Consider the following 18738-nt stretch of genomic DNA (forward strand, 5'->3'; position numbering starts at 1 on the left):
TACCTACCTTTTTAGTTTTGTTTTTCATGATAGTGACTTTTTTTTTTTTTGAGAATTCAGTCTTACTGGTTGGAGACAACAGTAAAAATGTAAAACAGTAAAACAGTAGTGAAATGGAAACAAGGGTTCCTGATAACTGAGGTGCATGGTAGACTCATCAAAGCCAACCTAAGCAATTCAAAATTAACTAAAACTTAAAATAAGTTTAAGAAAATCAGAAAAACTCTGATTTTCCTCACAACTTCTACAATGTTTTTTTTTTTTGAAAAATCAAATTACCTGCCTCATAAACATCGATGTCTCTGTATTGCTGGTACATTGACATGTTCTTCCTACTTTTAGCACAATACAGCATAGCCCAGGAGTGAAGATCAAGACTGAATCTTAAATAAGAGAAGTTTGTCAAGCATGGGCAGGTAATCATTTCAGGAAGAGGAAACGTGGTTGAGATGTGAAAACTCAACCATGAAATTCTGTTATCCTTTTTTGTTTTTAATTTAGGTATATGGAATTCTGTGTTACCTATACAACTTTCCAGCAAATCTAATCTGTTGTAAAGTAGAAAGTTTATGAAAGAAAAAAAAAAGACACCACATCCATGGGAATTTAAGGTAGCTCATGACAGCCGAATACAATGTTAAGTCTCAGAGTAATAGGAAGTAAAATTTTAAAAAGGAATGAAATAGGGACCTTGTATGCATGCTAAGAAATATGGATTTAGAAAACACATTCTTGCCAACCGCACATGAACATTCTCCAAGATAGATCATGTATTTGGCTGCAAGTCTCAACAAATTCAAAAAGATAGAAACTATATCAAGTATCTTTTCTAAATACAATATCACAAAACTAGAATCCAGTAACAGGAGAAAAATTGGAAATTCACAAATGCATGAAAACCATACTCTTGAACAACAAAAAGAACAAAAACAGAAATCAAAAGGAAAATCAAATGAAACATGAAACTGGAAACACAACATACCAAAATTTATGGATGTTGCAAAATAAGAGGGAAGTTTACAGCTATAAATGCGTTTATCAAGAAAAAAGAGAGATCTCAAAAAGCCTAACATTACACCTCAAGGAACTAGAAAAAGAAAAACAAACTAAGCCCAAAGTTAGCAGAAAGCAGGAAAAAATAGAGTAGAAATAAATTAAATAGAGAGCAGGAGAACACTAGAAAAGATCAATGAAATTAAGTTGGTTTTGGAAAAGATAAAATTGACAAACCTTTAGCTGGGCTAACTAAGACAAAGAGATAGGTCTCAAATAAATAAAGTTAATGAAAGAGGAAGTCTACTGAAATACAAAGACTGTATAAGCAATTATCTGCCAACAAATTGGGACAATCTGAAGAAATGGATAAATTTCTAGAAACATGACTTACTAAGATTGAGTCAGGAAGAAATGGAAAAATCTGAACAAATCAATAAAGGGTAAAGATTTTGAATCAGTAATCAAAATCTCCCAACAAAGAAAAGCCCAGGATCAGATGGTTTCACTGGTGAATTCTACTAAAGAAAGAAGTAATACCAATTTTTCTCAAACTCTTCCCAAAAATCTGAAGAGGGAATACTCCTAAACTCATGAGGTGAGTATTACCCTGATACCAAAGCCAGATTAGGATATTACAAAAAAAACCTGCAGGCCAATGTCCTTGATGAATATAGATGTAAAGCTTCTTAACAAAATACTTGCAAACCAAATTCAATAGCACATTAAGACTCATACACATGATCAAGTGGGATTTATCCTGGGATACAAAGATGGTTGTTGTGTTGTTGTTGTGAAAGTCGCTCAGTTGTCTGACTCTTTGCAACCCAGTCTATGGAATTCTCCAGGCCAGAATACTGGAGTGGGTAGCCTTTCCCTTCTCCAGGGGATCTTCCCAACCTAGGGATCAAACCCAGGTCTCCTGAATTGCACGCAGATTCTTTACCAGCTGAGCCACAAGGGAAGCCCACAAAGATGGTTCAACACACACAAATCAATAAATGTAATACATTAATAGAATGAAAGATTAAAATTATGGTATTTTCAACATTACCTTAGGAGAACCCTGAATAGAACTGGGGATATTGTTGCCTCTATATATTGATATCAATTTCAAAATGCTAGTTTGTATCAGGGTGTGTATCTGGCCAAATGCTTCAAATCTTATATGAAAAACAGTTACAGAAAGTTTAATTAAGAACCAAAGGGAATTACATTTGACTACTTCCTCAGAAACACAAAAGTAATATGAAATACTTATTAAGATGTTGGTTTCTAAGTTTAAAAAAAAAAAATCTGGCTTTTTCAAAGACAGCATGAGAAGTCATGAAACAATTCCAAGCAGGAGTAATGTGGCCAGTTTACATTTTAGAAAGACTGATCTGCCAGCAGCATAGACTACAGGTTAGAGGCATAGTTAAGATGAGAAGAGACCACAATAATAGTTCAGAGAAGCAGAGGATCATGGTGGACTTCTAGAACTTAAATGGTGGGAAATTACAGAGTTAAGAACTCTTTTGGAAATGGAATTGGGGAACCTCAGATACCTTCATAACAGCTGATACCCAACTCTGGATATAATTGACTGTCTTCCAAATTAGACTGGTTAGTTAGTATCCTCTGATGTCTTTAGTCTGAAAGGAATACAGTCAGGTTCCTGGAAGCTCCCCTGACACTGCAGACACAAGTAGGAAGATATTTTATAAAATACTTTACTTATTGAGTAGTGGCCTGGGTGGCAGCCCCACCTGCCCACCTAACATACACACACATACACATCCTGTTATATTTCCAAAAGAGAGCACACATGCCAAGATGTCATCCATCTCTAGCCATCTGACTCATAAAGAGGAGACAGAGGGGCCCATCGCATATACCAAGCTATCGCAACGACACTCCTTTCACTGTTTCTGTTCAGTCTAGAAGACCTGGCCTGAGATGGTTTTAAGATTTTCTGTTATTTGCAATGTACGGAAAAGTAAATTAGTGACATTCACAAGGTAATAAACTGACAAGAACAAGACCGTTTTGTTTTCCTTTTTTAATTTAGAATCTTGTTAGCAATACATTACATCCTTGATAGAAAAAAACCACCTTTTACACAGTAACTCAAAAACCAACCATTTAAGAAAATAATATAGTAATCAACTGCTACCAGGGAAAAGAGGTCCTCTCATTTGATTCTACTGGCAGGCCCAGGTTTATCTGAACTTTGAGAAACTCTTTGTCCTGAATGGATGATGAAGCATTCAAGTAAAAGGTAAGGAGTTATAAGTGTTGAGTTTCTGAGGATTCTGCCTCAAAAGAAGTTCCTCCAGGGATAGCCACAGTTCTCCAGTTTACTCCAATGTTGCAATGTTTCTGGGACGACCAGCATAGGTGCCTTTTGAGGAGTTTTGACAATTCATCAACCTCAAGATTCAGGTCTTATAAAACATTCTTCCCACATTAAAAAAGACTTCGTCCCCACAGTAGTTTTTCATCGCTTCTCCAGCTTCTTGTACTTGGCTTCTGCAGTGGGGAGAGAGAGAGGAAGAGTTATATCTTTTAAAATTGGCTCTTATAAAGAAAAGAGAGAGGGAGAAAGAAAGAAAAAATAAAAAAGACTCCCCGCCGGGTCCAGTGATTAAGATTTCACTTCCCAATGCAGAGGGTGCAGGTTTGATCCCTGGTCGGGGAACTAAGATCCCACATCCCCGTGCAATGTGGCCAAAAATTAAAACATAAAAAAACAAAATCAGCTCTTACAAAGATACTCTTTAGTTAGCATTTCCAGGGAAATTAAAAAATGTCTATTACATTAAAAAAATATCTATTAACTTCAGTCCTTGTAGCTGTCCAAACTGTATCCAAATTACGGGTACACCATAAATGCTAACTATCATATTAGCTACGGACAGATATTTGGATACCTGTCCAAATATAACCAGTGTGCACAACTTAAGGAGTCAAATATCCACAAAATATCCACACACATAACCAAGAATCTAACATGAGTTCCCTACATTCTAGCCCTGTCAACAGCACCTGCTCAGACACCCTACCAGGGTTAAGCAAACCTATTAGCACTTGAGCCACCAGGAGCCTTAGAAAAGCATAGGAAGCACTCGCCCCTCCAGGCTCTGTCCCAGGCACCCTCTGAGAGCCAGACTAAAATCTCAAGTACATTTCTCCTTTTATTTTCTTATTCCTATCCCTCATACACACTAGGAAAACAATTTTGAAAGATACTGGAATTTAAAAGACCATCAAGTAAACCCCTTAATGTTACAGATTCCCTCTTTCTTTAAAACCCTGAAAGCATCTGGCACAATGCTTTCTAAAGTTCACAGTCACCATTTAGTAAATTTAATTGTGGATGTTAACTACCACCCATGTCAAATCTCAGTCTGCTACAAACCAATCGCTTGAAGTAGTCAACAATTGTCAATGATTAAAAATAACATGTAAATTGTATCTAGGGTAAAAACTGTTTTGTTTTTTTTTTAACAACTGTGTTATTTTTACTCATGGCTATAAGAGCCAGTCAGGTAGCAAGGCATCAACACTAGTACCAGTTTCTTCATTAAAGGAAAAGTAACCCCTTAAGAAAGCCTTGATTGGACTGTCTACTCTGTTTCTGAGATGTGTATCTACATTATTAAAGATGCTTCAGCCTGCTGAACCACAATTAAAAGCTTGAGCTTTGAAATCAATCATACTTTGGAATGCAGCTCTTCTATTTACTAAGTTTGTGTCCTTAAGCACTTTCACTGTGCAACTCTGCTGTCCTTAAGCCAGTTATAACTCCTTCAACCACAGCTTCCTCTTCAATAGAACAGGGCTAAAAATAATGTACTTACCTCAGAGATTAAAGGATAAAAAAAATAATAGGCACAAAATATTAAGAACAGTGCCTGATATATTATTAAGCACTCAGGAAATGTTATTTTATTACTACTAGTCATAAAAAGTTACTCTCCAGACGTATTGTGAGATTAAAATAGATCACAGTAGGCATACCGTAAATGTTAACTATCATATAAGGTCATACTGGCAGGAGGGTGCTCTTATCAAATCAAAACAAAAAAAAAATGGTTACCCAGTTTTTTTGAATATGCATCCAACTTGTAGGCTGCCTGCTCAAGAGCTGCTACTTGCTCCTCAATTACGTTGATCTGATCCAGATAAGGCTGTAGTCCAGCATCTTTAAAAACAAAGACAGACCAGGGTTTATACAGCATCAGCAAGGAATGCAGAAAAAGGTGGAAAGTAACCATGCTAGTGTCTCTTCAGCTTTGCCTAAGACAGAGTAGGTGGAGTGACATGATTCTGATCACTGGCAGGGCACATGCCTTAGAAGACAGTAGCAAGCTAATCAGGTATGACTGGTGACCTAAACAAAGTTAAGTCCCTCTCATCTACTAGTTTTCCTCTCTTAAATTCCTTGCTCCTCAAGCAATCTTTCCGTTACTGACTCAGTTTCTTAGGTACTCCCAGACCAAGAAGGAGGGCCCTATAGACAGGGAACACAAATATAAGTCAACAGGAAAATATATTCTGCCAACTAAAGCAGCATTTTATGATTATATATGTTATGGTTTTCTGTTTATAAAGTAGTCCTTTACAGATTTCATTGTTAATTCACTAGAATCTGGCCACTTTTCCTCTGCCCCATTTTTCCGGAAATAAATGGATCAAATCAAGATTCAGAAGCAGAAATAACCATACCACCAAAGCACACTAATCCTCAGAGTGGAAAAAATTCACTTTAACTTTGTAATTCACTTTTAGAAAATGAGCTAACTGAGGACAGAGACCATGCTCCCTTCCCTTCTCCACTGCCCCAAGCACAAAAGAACATTAAGTACAAACAAACACGTGTAATTGTAAAATTATTACTTACACTTCTGGTTTAAATCCTTTAAGTTTCTACTAATGTTTATAGCAATATCTTTCATTTCAAGATACTTCAGGCTGGTTAGTTTATTCATATTTTCCAGGAGCTTATAGTCTTCACTGGTGGCTTTAAAACAAACACAGAAGATGTGATACCTTTACGATTTGTGTAGATGACTAGAATGTGGAATTAATGACCAAATGGCAGTTCAAGGCAGGATCTAGGGAATGTGAAAGAAGCAGGCCACTTCTGATCTATGACATTTATACTCTGCTTATGTACTCCAGGGCTTCCCTGGTGGCTCAGCAGTAAAGAATCTGCCTGCAGTGCAGGAGCTGCAGGAGCCGTGGGTTTGATCCCTGGGTTGGGAAGATCACCCACTCCAGTATTCTTGCCTGGAGAATCCCATGGACAGAGAAGCCTGGAGGGCTACAGTCCATAGCATCGCAAAGAGTAGGATATGAGTGAAGCAACTTATGCACACACATATGTATTCTAAATGTCTAAGTAGGAATTCAGGCAACAACTGGCAAACTATTTAAACCAAATAAAATCCAGAAGCTTTAGGATTGTAGTTAGAAAGGGAAAAGATAAACTCATGTACCAGAAAAAGGGAGGTGAAGCAGTCTTGGTCTCCCTAATATGACATCATATAACTGGGCAGATTGCACCATAAATACAGATACATATAGATGGCTAATAAACATGTGAAAAAAAGCTCAACATCGCTCATTACTAGAGAATTGCAAATCAAAACTACAGTGAGGTTATCACCTCAACACTGGTCAAAATGGCCATCATCAAAAAAAAAAATCTACAAATGGGGCTCCCTTGGTGGTTCAGTGGTAAAGAGTCCACCTGTCAATACAAGAGAAAGGGGTTCAACGCCTGAACCAGGAAGATCCTACATGCTGCAGAGCAACTAAGCTCGTGAGCCCCAACTCTGAGCCTGTACGCTGCAACTACTGAAGCCCGACTGCCCTAGAGCCCACGCTCCACAACAAAGAGAAGCCACTACAACAAGAAGCCCGTGCCCTGCAACAAGAGAGCAGCGCCACTCGCCACAGCTAGAGAAAAGCCCATGCAGCAGGGAAGACAGCACAGCCAAAGCTAAATAAGACAATTATTTCTAAAAGCTCTACAAACAATAAATGCTGCAGAGGATGTGGAGAAAAGGGAACCCCCTTGCACTGTTGGTGCGAATGTAACTTGATACTGCCACTACGGAGAACAGTATTGAGATTCCTTAAAAAACAAAGAATAAAACTACCATATGACCCAGCAATCCCACTACTGGGGATATACCCTGAGAAAAGCATAATTCAAAAAGACACTTTGGCCACCTGATTCGAAGAGCTGACTCGTTTGAAAAGACCCTGATGCTGGGAGGGATTGGGGGCAGGAGGAGAAGGGGATGACAGAGGATGAGATGGCTGGATGGCATCACCGACTCGATGGACATGAGTTTGGGTGAACTCCGGGAGTTGGTGATGGACAGGGGGGCCTGGCGTGCTGCAATTCATGGGGTTGCAAAGAGTCAGACACGACTGAGCGACTGAACTGAACTGAACTGACCCTAATGTACATTACAACACTATTTGCAATAGCCAAGAAATGGAAGCAACTTAGATGTCCACCGACAGATGAAAGGATAAAGAAGTTGTGGTACATATATATATAATGGAATATTACTCAGCCATAAAAAGGAATGAGCTTGAGTCAGTCCTATTGAGACAGATGAACCTAGAGCCTGTTATACAGAGTGAAGTTAAGTCAGAAAGAGAAGAACAAATAGTGTTTATTGACACATACATACGGAATCTAGAAAAATCGTACTGATGAACCTATTTGTAGGCCAGGAATAGAGACATAGAAAACAGACTTGTGGACACATGGGGGAAGGAGAGTTGGGACAAATTGAGAGAGCAGCACTGAGATATAAACATTACCATACGTAAAACAGATAGCTAGTCGGACGTTGCTGTAACACAGGGGAACTTTAACCCAGTGCTCTGTGACAACCTGGGGGTGAGGGGAGAGGGGAAGGTTCAAGAGGGATGGAACATATGAATACTTAGAGCTGATTCACACTGTTGTATGGCAGAAGCTAACACAACATAGTAAAGCAATTACCATCAACTGAAAATAAAATAAGGAAAAAAAACAGCTTTGCAAATAAATGTAGAAGAGACGGGGAAAAGATACATACATATATCAAAATATATATAAAGTCAACTAGGACCTCAATGCTTCTTAGTAACTCATTTACTACTTGTGATTCTGTATTCCATTTTAGGCACTGACTTTTCCAAACTATTTGCCTGCTTCTCACATTGTTGGTTCCCTTCCCCATCCCTACTCAAAGCAAATGGCCTTTACTCCAACTTTCCCAAAAGTCAAGCCCACTCATATAAACTGCCTCAATCTTTCTGCCTCACTTCTACACTTCTCTGTACCTTAATATATTCTCAAGAGGCAGAAGTGTTCCTATTCTTGCCAAGACAGCTCCTTCTCCTCCTGTGGGCCTGATCCCAATCCTTCTACCTCTTCAGAGCTTCTCTTCAACCATCTCCTTTCCCTTGCCTTTCCAAACTCTCTCTCCATCCTGGCATCTTCCTCTCTATCTATATTCCAGTTTCCTCCAGCCCCAAAGCACTCCCTCTATTCTACACCTACATCGTTCGCTCAGTAAAGCAAAGGAGCTTCACTGTTAACCCTTTTGAAGGAGTAACTTACACTCACTGCTTCCTCCTCACCACCACTCTCTGGTATAAACCGTTCCTGTCTGGTCTCTGTTCCCAGAGACAGAGAAATCACACCCAGAGAAATCACATGCTCAAAGGTTGTCAGTGCTCTCCTAATTACCAAATCCTTGGCCTTTTCTAAGTTATTATCCTCCTGGGCCTCTCCATAGTATCTGACATTACTGCTCTCCCTCTCTCCATGAACTGCTCCTTTCCTTGGCTGCTATAGCATTTTCTAATCTAACTGCTCTTTTTGAGTGTCTATGCCAGATCTCTTCTCATCCAACCCCCGTAACTATCAGGTCTCAGCTCCTCCTCAGCTGTGACTCACGGCTGATGTTTACATAGGTGGCACATTCCTATGGCACTCCCAGAGTTTCTGAGTTTCAAACTCAAAAAAGTATCTGTATAGATAAGAATGACAATCATAGGGAAATTATAATCCACTTTAAATTAATTTTATAATAATCATTTGTAAATCTAGGTACTTTAAGTCCTGTTAATAAAAACTAATTGCCCAATACAGGCATTCCCTGAGATTTCAGTCCAGGTCTTCTTATCTGCCTCTAAGGTCTTCCTTGGCAACCTCTTCCTACACGTCCTAAACTCACACTACTAGGCAGGTGACTCCCAAATCTGTTTCTCCTGCTCTGATCACTCTGAGCTCTGGACTCACATATTCAGGTCACCTGAATGTCTTGGTAACAGTCACCCGAGTATCCCAGTAATACCTAAAATCAGCAAAGCCCAAGCTGAAAATGTTATTTTCACACTGAACATGGTTCCTCTTTCCAACTTGCCTATTTTGGCTGATGGCACCACTGGCTTAAAACCTCAGACGTGTCTTTAGCTGCTCCCATCCCTCAATATCCACTTCAACAAGTCTTATAAATTCCACTTTCGTAATGATCTTGGGTCCATGCTCCTCTCTCCACTCCTTTTACCATCATTCTGTCACAGACCATATCTTTTCATCTGAAATGTTGTTATTCCATCTCTCCTCCATATCCACACTCTCACTGCTATCAGACTTGTCTCTTTCAAATAACGGTGACACACTCAAATACCCAGGAGCCAGCAATATTATGTAAATGAGTGAAGCAAGACAGGTGTTTGCATATTAAACACAAGATTATTCACTTCTACAAAGAAATACACTCTCATTTCTTGGAACAGTATGATCTTCTTAATCTTAGTCTATCATTTACTTTATCAATTTTGATAGACATTGGTACAGAAAACCATTTCTGTACCACTACTAAAAAACAATATCAGAAGAGTAATAAATGGCAACTGACATCGGGTCTCAGTAAAAGGGAGAAAACAGGGAATAGTGGGGACAAACTGCACCATGCTGGTCCATTTAAAGGAGACAATGCCCAGCTCTAGTCAATTAGAGCCTTGCAAGAATGGGAGCACTGCCAAGTCTTTGGAATTTTTAAAGAAAAGCCAAAAAAAAAAAATTAAAAAAAATCTAGATTTTGTTGCTTGGTTTCTCTTGCTCAAAAATAAACAAACAAATAAATAGGCTGTTGGAGACTCACAACCCCTCCTATTCTACATCAAGCATTTTCTCATACATTCTGGTTCACAAATTTAGCTCACAGCAACTTCCTGGAGAAGTGAAACAATATAACAGACCCTTATGAAAAACTACATTTGACCTGGACTTCATTTTTTGGATCTTCCTCCACACATGGGTCATGCTTTACTGGGAAATACACACTGGACCAAAAAATTAATCATGTCTCAAAGAGTGGGTCCTCAAATCCTCAGACCAACCTAATAGACCCCAAATTTTGCTGATCACTCCCCATTTCCCTTTAACCTAATAAGTGCATCTCTTTAGCCAAACAAACAGGTTGCTTATACCATCTCACTCACTAGTCATTTCCCACTTATCCGCCGATGAATTCTTATATTCTTTACAACCCCTTTCAAAATACACTTCCCCCAAGGAAGCACTTCGTGATGAATTCTTTTTCGTTTTCTCAGGCTCAGTCTACCCTATGGAGACCTGCAGGGTTGTATTAAGTATTCTTACGTGTTTCTGCACCAAACTTTTTTTTTTTTTTGAAGTACAGTTGATTTACAATGCTGTAATTACTGCTGTACAGCAAAGTGACTCAGCCATACACACACACACACACTCTTTTTTCCTTACATTCTTTTCCATTATGGTTTATCATAGGACATTAAATATAGTTCTCTGTGCTACATAGTAGGGCCTTGCTGTTTATCCTGTGTTTCTGAAAGTAGTTCCTGAATTTCTCCAGGGAAGGGAGGGACTTCTTTCCTACACTTTCTTAACCTCCCCAAACTTTCAACAGGCATGTTTTTAGGTTTATGGGGTTAGGGAGGGAGCCGCACACTGACGCTGCTAAAGCACCTCACGGGTTTGCGGGTGCCAAACGCCAAACCACTCCAGCGGGTGGTGCCCGGCACTACCCGCATCCATCCGGACAGCGCCTCACCCGTCAGCTCCCCAGTCAGGTAAGTTGCCATTTTGGAGAACATGTCCCGGCAGAGCTCATTTATGTCAGCCTCAGCAGGCTCTTTTGCTTCCTCAGCAGTCTCCACAGCGACATCATCTGAATTAAAGGAGAATGAGTAAGTGCCCCGCCCTGCCCCGGTCCTAATCCGCAAGCAGCAGCTTCCCCGCACACCCCTCCACCTGACCTCATTCCATCAAATCCGCTGCGTTCTCATATCCGTAATTCCCAGTCCCTCGCTTCGTTCCTGCCTTACCCGCCTCTGCCTCATGCCTCTGCTCCCTTGCACCGGCCTCAGCCCACACTTGACCTCGGGGCCACTCTTTCTCAGTTGCTCTGACAGGACAAACACGCGCACACACAGGCGCGCCCCTCCGATCTGCCCGCTCCCCCCAGGTGAGCCCCGGCATCTCGGGCCCGTACCCGGAGACTCAGGCCTCCCCACCGGACACTTCATCCCCGTCCACTCCGCATACCTCGAACTGGCTCCTCGCGGTGGATCGCGGGGACACCCTCGGCCGCCGCCGCCATGCCCTGCCCCCGCGCTGCTTCCGGTTGTGAGGTGCTGCGCATGCGCGCTGGGCGAGCCCCGCCCTCCCCGCCCTGGGTTCAATGCCCTGTGGTTCTGCGCTTGTGGGCTAAGTTATGTCTCAAGTAATGAATAATAACCAAGCGTAAGCACTAAGACAAATTTAAAGCTAAAATAGTCTTCGTGAGTCAATGCGCTACAAAGGGTCCTACATCTGGAACGAGGGATGCACTCAGTCCCGCGGCCACTCCCTGGAAGTATCGCTAGCCTAGTAAGACCCACGACCTCTGGGATGGCCCAGTGTAGCCTGCTGACTATAAGTGGTAAAGAGACAAGTTAGCCCCTCCCCAGAGAATCCTCACTCTGGCCGGTATTAGTCGCTGAAAGACTGTTCAGGAAATCCATGCTTTTGAAGATAGTCTCATCCAGGCTCTGGGAAGCCTTCAGGCCGTTATACCTGAGCCAAAATATTCTCTCTTCTGCTTCCCTGATAGCTCAGTTGGTAAAGAATCCGCCTGCAATGCAGGAGACCCCGGTTCCCGGATCGGGAAGTTCCCCTGGAGAAGGGATAGGCTACCCACTCCAGTATTCTTGGGCTTCCCTTGTGGCTCAGCTGGTTATGAATCCACCCGCAATGCGGGAGACCTGGTTTTGATCCCTGGGTTGGGAAGATCCCCTGGAGAAGGGAAAGGCTACCCACTCCAGTGTTCAGGCCTGGAGAATTCCATGAACTGTATAGTCCATGGGGTCGCAGAGAGTCGGACAGGACTGAACGACTTTCACTTCCCTTCACTTCTGATGTCCTAGATTAAGGTCAACTCACTGGGCCTTTTTTTTCAGACTGCAGACTGGCACCTGTTTCTCTTCCGTTGCTATAACCTTTCTTGAAGAAAGCTTAGATCATAATATTTTTTTTCTGGTCACACCACCTGGCATGTGGGATCTTAGTTCCCCCAACCCTGTAGAGGATGGAACACGTGTGTCCACATTGGGAGTACAGAGTCTTAACCACCAGGGAAGTCCAGTTATAATTTTTCAGAACTGAGGATACAGTCTGGTGTTCTTAATTGCATTCAGCTGTTTCAAATACAAATAGAATGTATTTGATGGGATGGAAGAACAGGGATGGGTGAAGGGAATGGATGAAAAAAGAAAGTGGGGAGCAGTGGAATGTGCAAAATGAGGGAGGAATAAAGATCACAAGGGAAGAGAGAGGGGATATATAGCAGGTGTCAAGATGCAGGCCTATACACCTGAAATCTTGGTGTAGGAGCTTTTTTGTCTTATCTCTGGTTATTCTCCATCTGCACTCTCACTGCCCACACAGAAACACACACAAACACACACACACCCCTTACTCTCTTCACTCTAAGGACCAGAACACCCTAGATTACCACCTCCACTTCCTCCAATAGGACAATCATAGTGTCCACCACTTCAAACCATTCCTATGAGTCAGAAGATTTTCCTTCAGGACTCCTGGGGAAGCCCAGCTTCTTCACATTGTCACTGCCCCAACTCTACACTTCCCAGGAGGGTGAGTTTTCTCCAGCCCTAGTATTAATACAAGGATGGGTCACAGTTCCAGCCCCTCTTCTTTCTCCTGCCATCCTCAAAGCAAGTGCAAAGTCCTGGTTTTCCTAAGGATTTTTTTTTTATTGATAATCACCAGGCAAACCCACAGTGTCCTGTGGAAGGAGGGAATCAGAGTCCCCCACATTTTATCCAAAGATCCTAGAATCCTGAGGTCATTTCTTGGCCAGCTTCTCCTCAGGCTTCAGCTCTGTTCTGGTTTACACCCCCATCCCTGTATAGTGGCGTGTCTGGAGGCAAGCTTGCCACTGAGCCTTCCTGGACTTTGCTGGGGAAGGTTGAGTGAGGTCACCAATCCAACTCCTCTACAACAGTGTACTCTCCCCACGCAAGAAAGTGTCCCCTCCTCTCTGGCTTCCCCTTCTCTTTCACAGGGAATCCCAATGGGGAAGAAGTGAACCCCATGGTTGCCGGCAGTTGTCCTCAAGACGCACAGAGGAAAAGGTTCACTGGCAAGTAAGAAGACATCTAAATATTGCTCTTCTCTCAGCTTCTACTTTTTTCACAAATCATGGCTATCCAGATGCTCAGGAAAGTTATTACCCTTCTTTCCTTTATTGTTTTTGACTTAAAAAAAAATTATCACAGCAGAATTCAGAGCACAAGGGGGTGAGAGGCCCGGCAGGAAATATTTCATAGACCTACACAGCTACACACAGAAACCTTGGCTCCAAAGGCCAGGCACAGGGTGGGGCTTGGCAGCAGCAGTGGTAACACCCAATGCCCTAGAGGTGGAGGGCGTGTGCTGGGGGAGCTTCCGGGGTGGCGGTGCCAGAAGAACCTCTGAAGCTTTAGGACCCCTCCCCACTACTCTCCTGCCTGCCCTAGAGTCCCCAGGGGGCTGGAGTCACAGCTGGGGCTGCCTGCAGGTGCTCCCAAATGCCTTGTTCCCCCTGTTGGAAGAAAAGAAGGACAGGTCACTTGGAGGAGGAGTTTGTGTCCCACTTTCCTTTTACCTGGATCTGTTTCTCCAACCCCAGACCCTCTCCTGGAGGCTAAGGCCACCCTCAGGCCAGAGAAACCAACTTCAGTTCTTCTTTCCACCCTCTGACCTCCACTGACAGACTGACTACTGGCAACATGTTGCCCCAGGAGAATGAAATGCTGGTCTTTCAAAAATGTTTTGCCTCCATCCACTGAGTGGAATAGATGGTAGAGATCAGCTGTGGGGAGCCAAGAAGAGCCAGGTGAAGGACCACTCACTGTGCCCGGAAGAGGAGCCAGCCACCCCTTTCTCTCCACCATCATCAGCTTTGAGCCCATGGCATCAATCTGGGTCATGACTCCTTCCAGGACAGTCTCCAGCTGCAAAACTCTCCTTGTGAGCCTGGGCAGGATTTGAGAGAGACCAAAGGAGCAGAAATGTGTGTCTGGAGAGCTGGGTGATTCCAGGGGAAGGGGGTACAGAACAGGGGGTGCCTGGATGGGAAGAACATAAGGCCCAGTGGTGCTGGGAGAATTAAAGGGGGACAGGGGTTTTCCCTGGAGTAGGATAGGGAGTTGGAAGGTTGTGAAAAGAAGCTCAAGGTAGAACGACATAAACAGAGTCAGCTCTGGGCCCCCTGGCTGCACGTACGTGTAGAATTCTTCTCCCGAAACCCAGCCACCTGCTTTGGCAGCCTGCTTTGGACTCGACTCGCCTGGTGGGCTCCTCACAATGGACCAGCCCAAGTTCTCAATCTCAGCATGGACATCCACCTGATCAGGAAGTCAGAGGTCAGGGAGAAGTTGACTCTGGGAAGTCATCAGCTCCTGCTCCATCACTTGCTCTAATGGGCTCTCAGGACCAGGCCTTTGGCTATAGTTATTGCTATAAACTCTAGAGACAACGGAATCAGAGTGGTGGTGCTGGACACAAAGCTGGCCTAACCTCTGGGAGAGAATCACCTCCCCAGGAAACAAAACACAAGCTCCTTGAAGCACTGATGAATGAGGCACTCACTAGAAGCCAGCTCTGTTGAGGGAGAGGAGGGACAGTGTCCTGGCGCTGCTCCTTTAGCCCTTGGCTTTTTGGTCTATGCAGGCTAGGGATGAAGAGGCATAGGAGGGGCAGCTAAGGGTCAGAGTTTGAGAACTCCAAGGAGAAGACAAGTGCTCTGAAGGAATTGTCAGAGATTCCTCGGCAATTGGTCCTTTTCTCCCTGAGGCTGTGTTTTAGAGCAATGATGACCAACCTTGGCTATGCACTGGAGTCACCTGGGGAGCTTTAAAAATGACTGATGAGGCTTCGCTGGTGGTTCAGTGGTAAAGAATCCACCTGCCAATGCAGGAGATGTGGATCCAGTCCCTGATAGGGGAAGATCCCACTATGCCAGGGACCAGCTAAGCCCATGCACCACAACCACTGAGCCTGTGCTCTAGAGCCCAGGAGCTGCAACTACTGAGCCCACGTATGACAGCTACTGAAGCTCACGTGTCCTAGAGCCCATGCTCTACAAGAAGAGAAGCCACCGCAGTGAGAAGCCTGCACACCACAACTAGAGAAAGCCCGCAACAGAGATCCAGTACAGCCATGAATAAATAAATTAATTTTTAAAAATCAGCCAGTGTCCAATTCTGGCAGAACCACATTGAAAACAAATGATGGCTGACCCCCACTGACTCCCCCAGAGATTCTGGTCTGGAGTGTGTGGCCTGAGCATGAGGATGTTTTAAAACTCCTAGAACCAGGGGGTTCTACCGCACAGCAGTTTGAGAACCACTATTCTAGAGAGCTCTTTCCCACCCATCCATTGGAGGATTTCCAAGTTGGTTTGTGTTCTGGGTGTACTGCAGGAAGAGGAGAATGAGCAGTTTCCTTGTAGCCTGTCCACCAGCCGTCTGGGCTCACCCTCTCCCCCTCCAGCTTTTGCCGCTTCTCGTTCTGCTCCTTCTCATCTAGGACGCCATTCCCATCTTGGTCAAACCTGGTGAAGGCAGCCGTGAGCTTGGTCATCTCATGCTCTGTGTGCTCCAGCCTGAAGAGAACAGGGGGATGAAATGACCTCTGACCTGCCATGGCTGTGAGCTCTCCATTATGGACTCCTCACTTTTTTTTGCTAGACTCTGGCAAGAGTCTTGCTCTCTAGGGACAAAGAGGGCCACATGAGAAAGCCGGGATGTCAAGGTCTCGTGCTTTGAAACCCTTCACCGCATCCCTTGAATCTATTTCTTCCTTCCCTGACTCCTGCTGACTAAGTTCAGGTCCTCAGGATCTCCTAAAAGAATTATTGCAAAATCTCTTTGCCTCCAAATAACCCACCCTCTACCTGCTCCCTACCCACTGCCCTGTGGCCTTGCCTTCATCCCCTACCCCTGAAGTCTATCCTTCATAATGCAACTATGTAATTAAGCTTTCTAAAGTACAAGCCTATGGAATTCCCTGGCGGTCCAGTGGTTAGGACTCTGAACTTTCACTGCCAAGGGCCCAGTTTTGATCCCTGGTCAGGGAACTAAAATCCCAAAAGCTGCATTGCATGTCTCTCCCCTCCCCCCACCCCCCCAAAAAAAAGAGTACAAGACTAACTACACTCCTTCCCTGCTTAAAACCTCTCCTGGGCAGCCTATTCTTTGGATAGAGAAGTGGTATTCAGGGCTTTTCCCAATGCGGCCTTAGCCCATTTCTCCGCCTCACCTTTGCCCAACCTTTCATTTAATGCCTTACAATGCTCAGTTACTTATTACTCCTGTGTATGTGGCTCAGTTTCAGACCTCTTTGCCTTTGTATGTGCTTTTATACCTCCATGTTCCCTCGCTTTTAGTTATTTCTGTTGTGGAACAGAATCACTGTTCTGTGATTTCTGTTTATTTGCTTACATGTCTGTGAATTCCTGAAAGACAAAGATTATCTCATTTAATTATATGCCTGGCCCACAGCTGGTACTCACAATATATCTGATCAATGTTTGTTAATATGTTTAACTGAGAAGCAGGGAGAGGATGGCTAAGGAAATAATCCTGTGTTTGTGAGGGAGCATAGAATTAAGCTCAGAGTTTTGTGGGAGTGAGGGATGTATACAATGATTAGGGAATTATGGTATTACACTAGTGCTAAGGGTTGTTCAACAAGGTCCAGAATAGAACATGATCAGAGTCCTTTAAACCAGGGGCACAGTTCTGAAGGTCAGGATAAGAGACCTATAAGCCAAGGTTAAAGGCCAATAAAACAAGGTCAGAGGCCCATGGGCCAAGATTGGAGGGTTATAGGCAAAGGGCATATGCTTGAGGGTCAAGGACTTATAGATCAATGTCAGAGAAGGTTGGATCTCTGCTTGCTCACTCCCTCAAGGTGCTGGTGAAGTCCTTGAACTGGAGCTCCTGCTCCCCAGCCTGCAGGACCTTCTGCACATCTGAAACCTGCTCCTTCCTCAGACGCAGCCTCCGTAGAGTCTTCTTGTAGCCCTGGACAGGGAAAAGAAACAGGCCTGGTTCCCGCCTGCAACCTCCTCCTCATCTCTTGTCCCCACCTGCACTCACAGGGTGACAGGATCCCAGGGATAAGCTGAAGGCACAGGCCCCTAACCCATGAGGCGCAGACCAGGACACAGAGCCTTGACCTGGGCCCTGATGCACATGTGTGGCTCAAAGAGCCTGAGTAGTCACCTGTCTCAGGAGGTCTGAAAGCTGTAGCTCATCCTTTTGTCCAGCCAGCTCCTCCTTGACCTCTGAGTATGTGTCATTGATGATGGCCAGGAACATGTTCTGCAGGAGAAAGCAGGGACCGGAGTGCGCACTTCCAGATCCACGGACAGCGTCAAGCCCATGGACCCTATGAAGGTCCCAACGTATGTTCCAAAAAGGCCGACACCTCCAGCCCCATCTCTGCAGCCCACTGATCCCCACATCTCAGGGTCCCCAGAGCCCAGCCTTTCTGTTCTGTTGTGGGGGTGGGGGTGGGAGTCATGCCCCCTCATCAACCTGATGTCCTCCCTTACTGCTGTAATCTGGCCACGAAGATGCCCCAACATATGCCACGGGCTCCCTTCATGGAAGGGTCTGCTTGTCACTGAAGCCAGAAACTTTCCAAGGTGAGAGTAAAATTGTGCTCTCTCCACCATCTATCCCCAAATCCATATCTGTATCCCTGTCCACCAATCAAATAAAGAAACCTGCTGGCTTTTCTAACAAAAATCAAACACAGATCTTTCATAATTGGCAGGGAGAGAGAGCAAATACAAAACAATGGTAGTGGAAAGAGCCAGAGAGCCCCAGGGGAAACGGGGTCTTAGAAAATAGGCAGAAAAGCTTCCAAGGGCAGGCCCTTCTCCCCATGAGGTAGCCTTTCTTCTCTTTCCATCCTTGGAGGACAGAGGTTTGATTTTAGGGAGGGAGCCTGCAGCTTCCTTTATACTCTGCAAACTGCCTAACCGTGCTGACCACACACTGGCCAACCTTCAGAAAATGCAGAGGTTCTCCTTGCCCCCCATCTCTCCATCCTTGGTTTGAGAAATCCACCCTAATTATTAGTGTAGAACCTGGGTTGGGGGTGGGGGGGGTTGCAAAACCCTACCGTGCAGGACATTCACATCT

At 44.0% G+C, this 18738-nt stretch overlaps 2 protein-coding genes across 4 annotated transcripts in view; both read right to left on the bottom strand.

Annotated features, from left to right (window-relative positions):
- Positions 1-3047: 3047 nt before the first annotated feature.
- On the bottom strand, positions 3048-11651 carry BLOC1S2 (biogenesis of lysosomal organelles complex 1 subunit 2). 2 transcript variants are annotated; one of them, XM_068961585.1, is made up of 5 exons: positions 11585-11651; positions 11091-11207; positions 5879-5998; positions 5075-5179; positions 3048-3501 (listed from the first exon to the last, which is right to left on the bottom strand). In XM_068961585.1, exons 1-5 carry the CDS (start codon positions 11637-11639, stop codon positions 3473-3475), a joined length of 426 nt encoding a protein of 141 aa, XP_068817686.1. In that variant the 5' UTR covers positions 11640-11651; the 3' UTR covers positions 3048-3472. The 2 variants fall into 2 exon arrangements, with proteins under 2 accessions (XP_068817686.1, XP_068817685.1); XM_068961584.1 differs by having other exon boundaries at positions 3048-3504.
- A 2403-nt stretch (positions 11652-14054) lies between these two features.
- The window catches only part of PKD2L1 (polycystin 2 like 1, transient receptor potential cation channel), a 43523-nt gene continuing 38839 nt past the window's right edge, over positions 14055-18738 (bottom strand). For both annotated transcript variants that reach the window (XM_068961599.1, XM_068961600.1), the window contains exons 10-15: positions 17812-17910; positions 17489-17610; positions 16061-16187; positions 14807-14928; positions 14434-14557; positions 14055-14123 (exon numbers count right to left, since the gene is read on the bottom strand). In XM_068961599.1, the coding sequence (XP_068817700.1) occupies positions 14055-14123; positions 14434-14557; positions 14807-14928; positions 16061-16187; positions 17489-17610; positions 17812-17910 (663 nt within the window). The remainder of the gene's footprint in view (positions 14124-14433; positions 14558-14806; positions 14929-16060; positions 16188-17488; positions 17611-17811; positions 17911-18738) is intronic.

The sequence above is a fragment of the Capricornis sumatraensis genome, chromosome 23, assembly GCF_032405125.1.
Source record: "Capricornis sumatraensis isolate serow.1 chromosome 23, serow.2, whole genome shotgun sequence".
In the NCBI taxonomy this organism is placed as follows: Eukaryota; Metazoa; Chordata; class Mammalia; order Artiodactyla; family Bovidae; genus Capricornis; species Capricornis sumatraensis.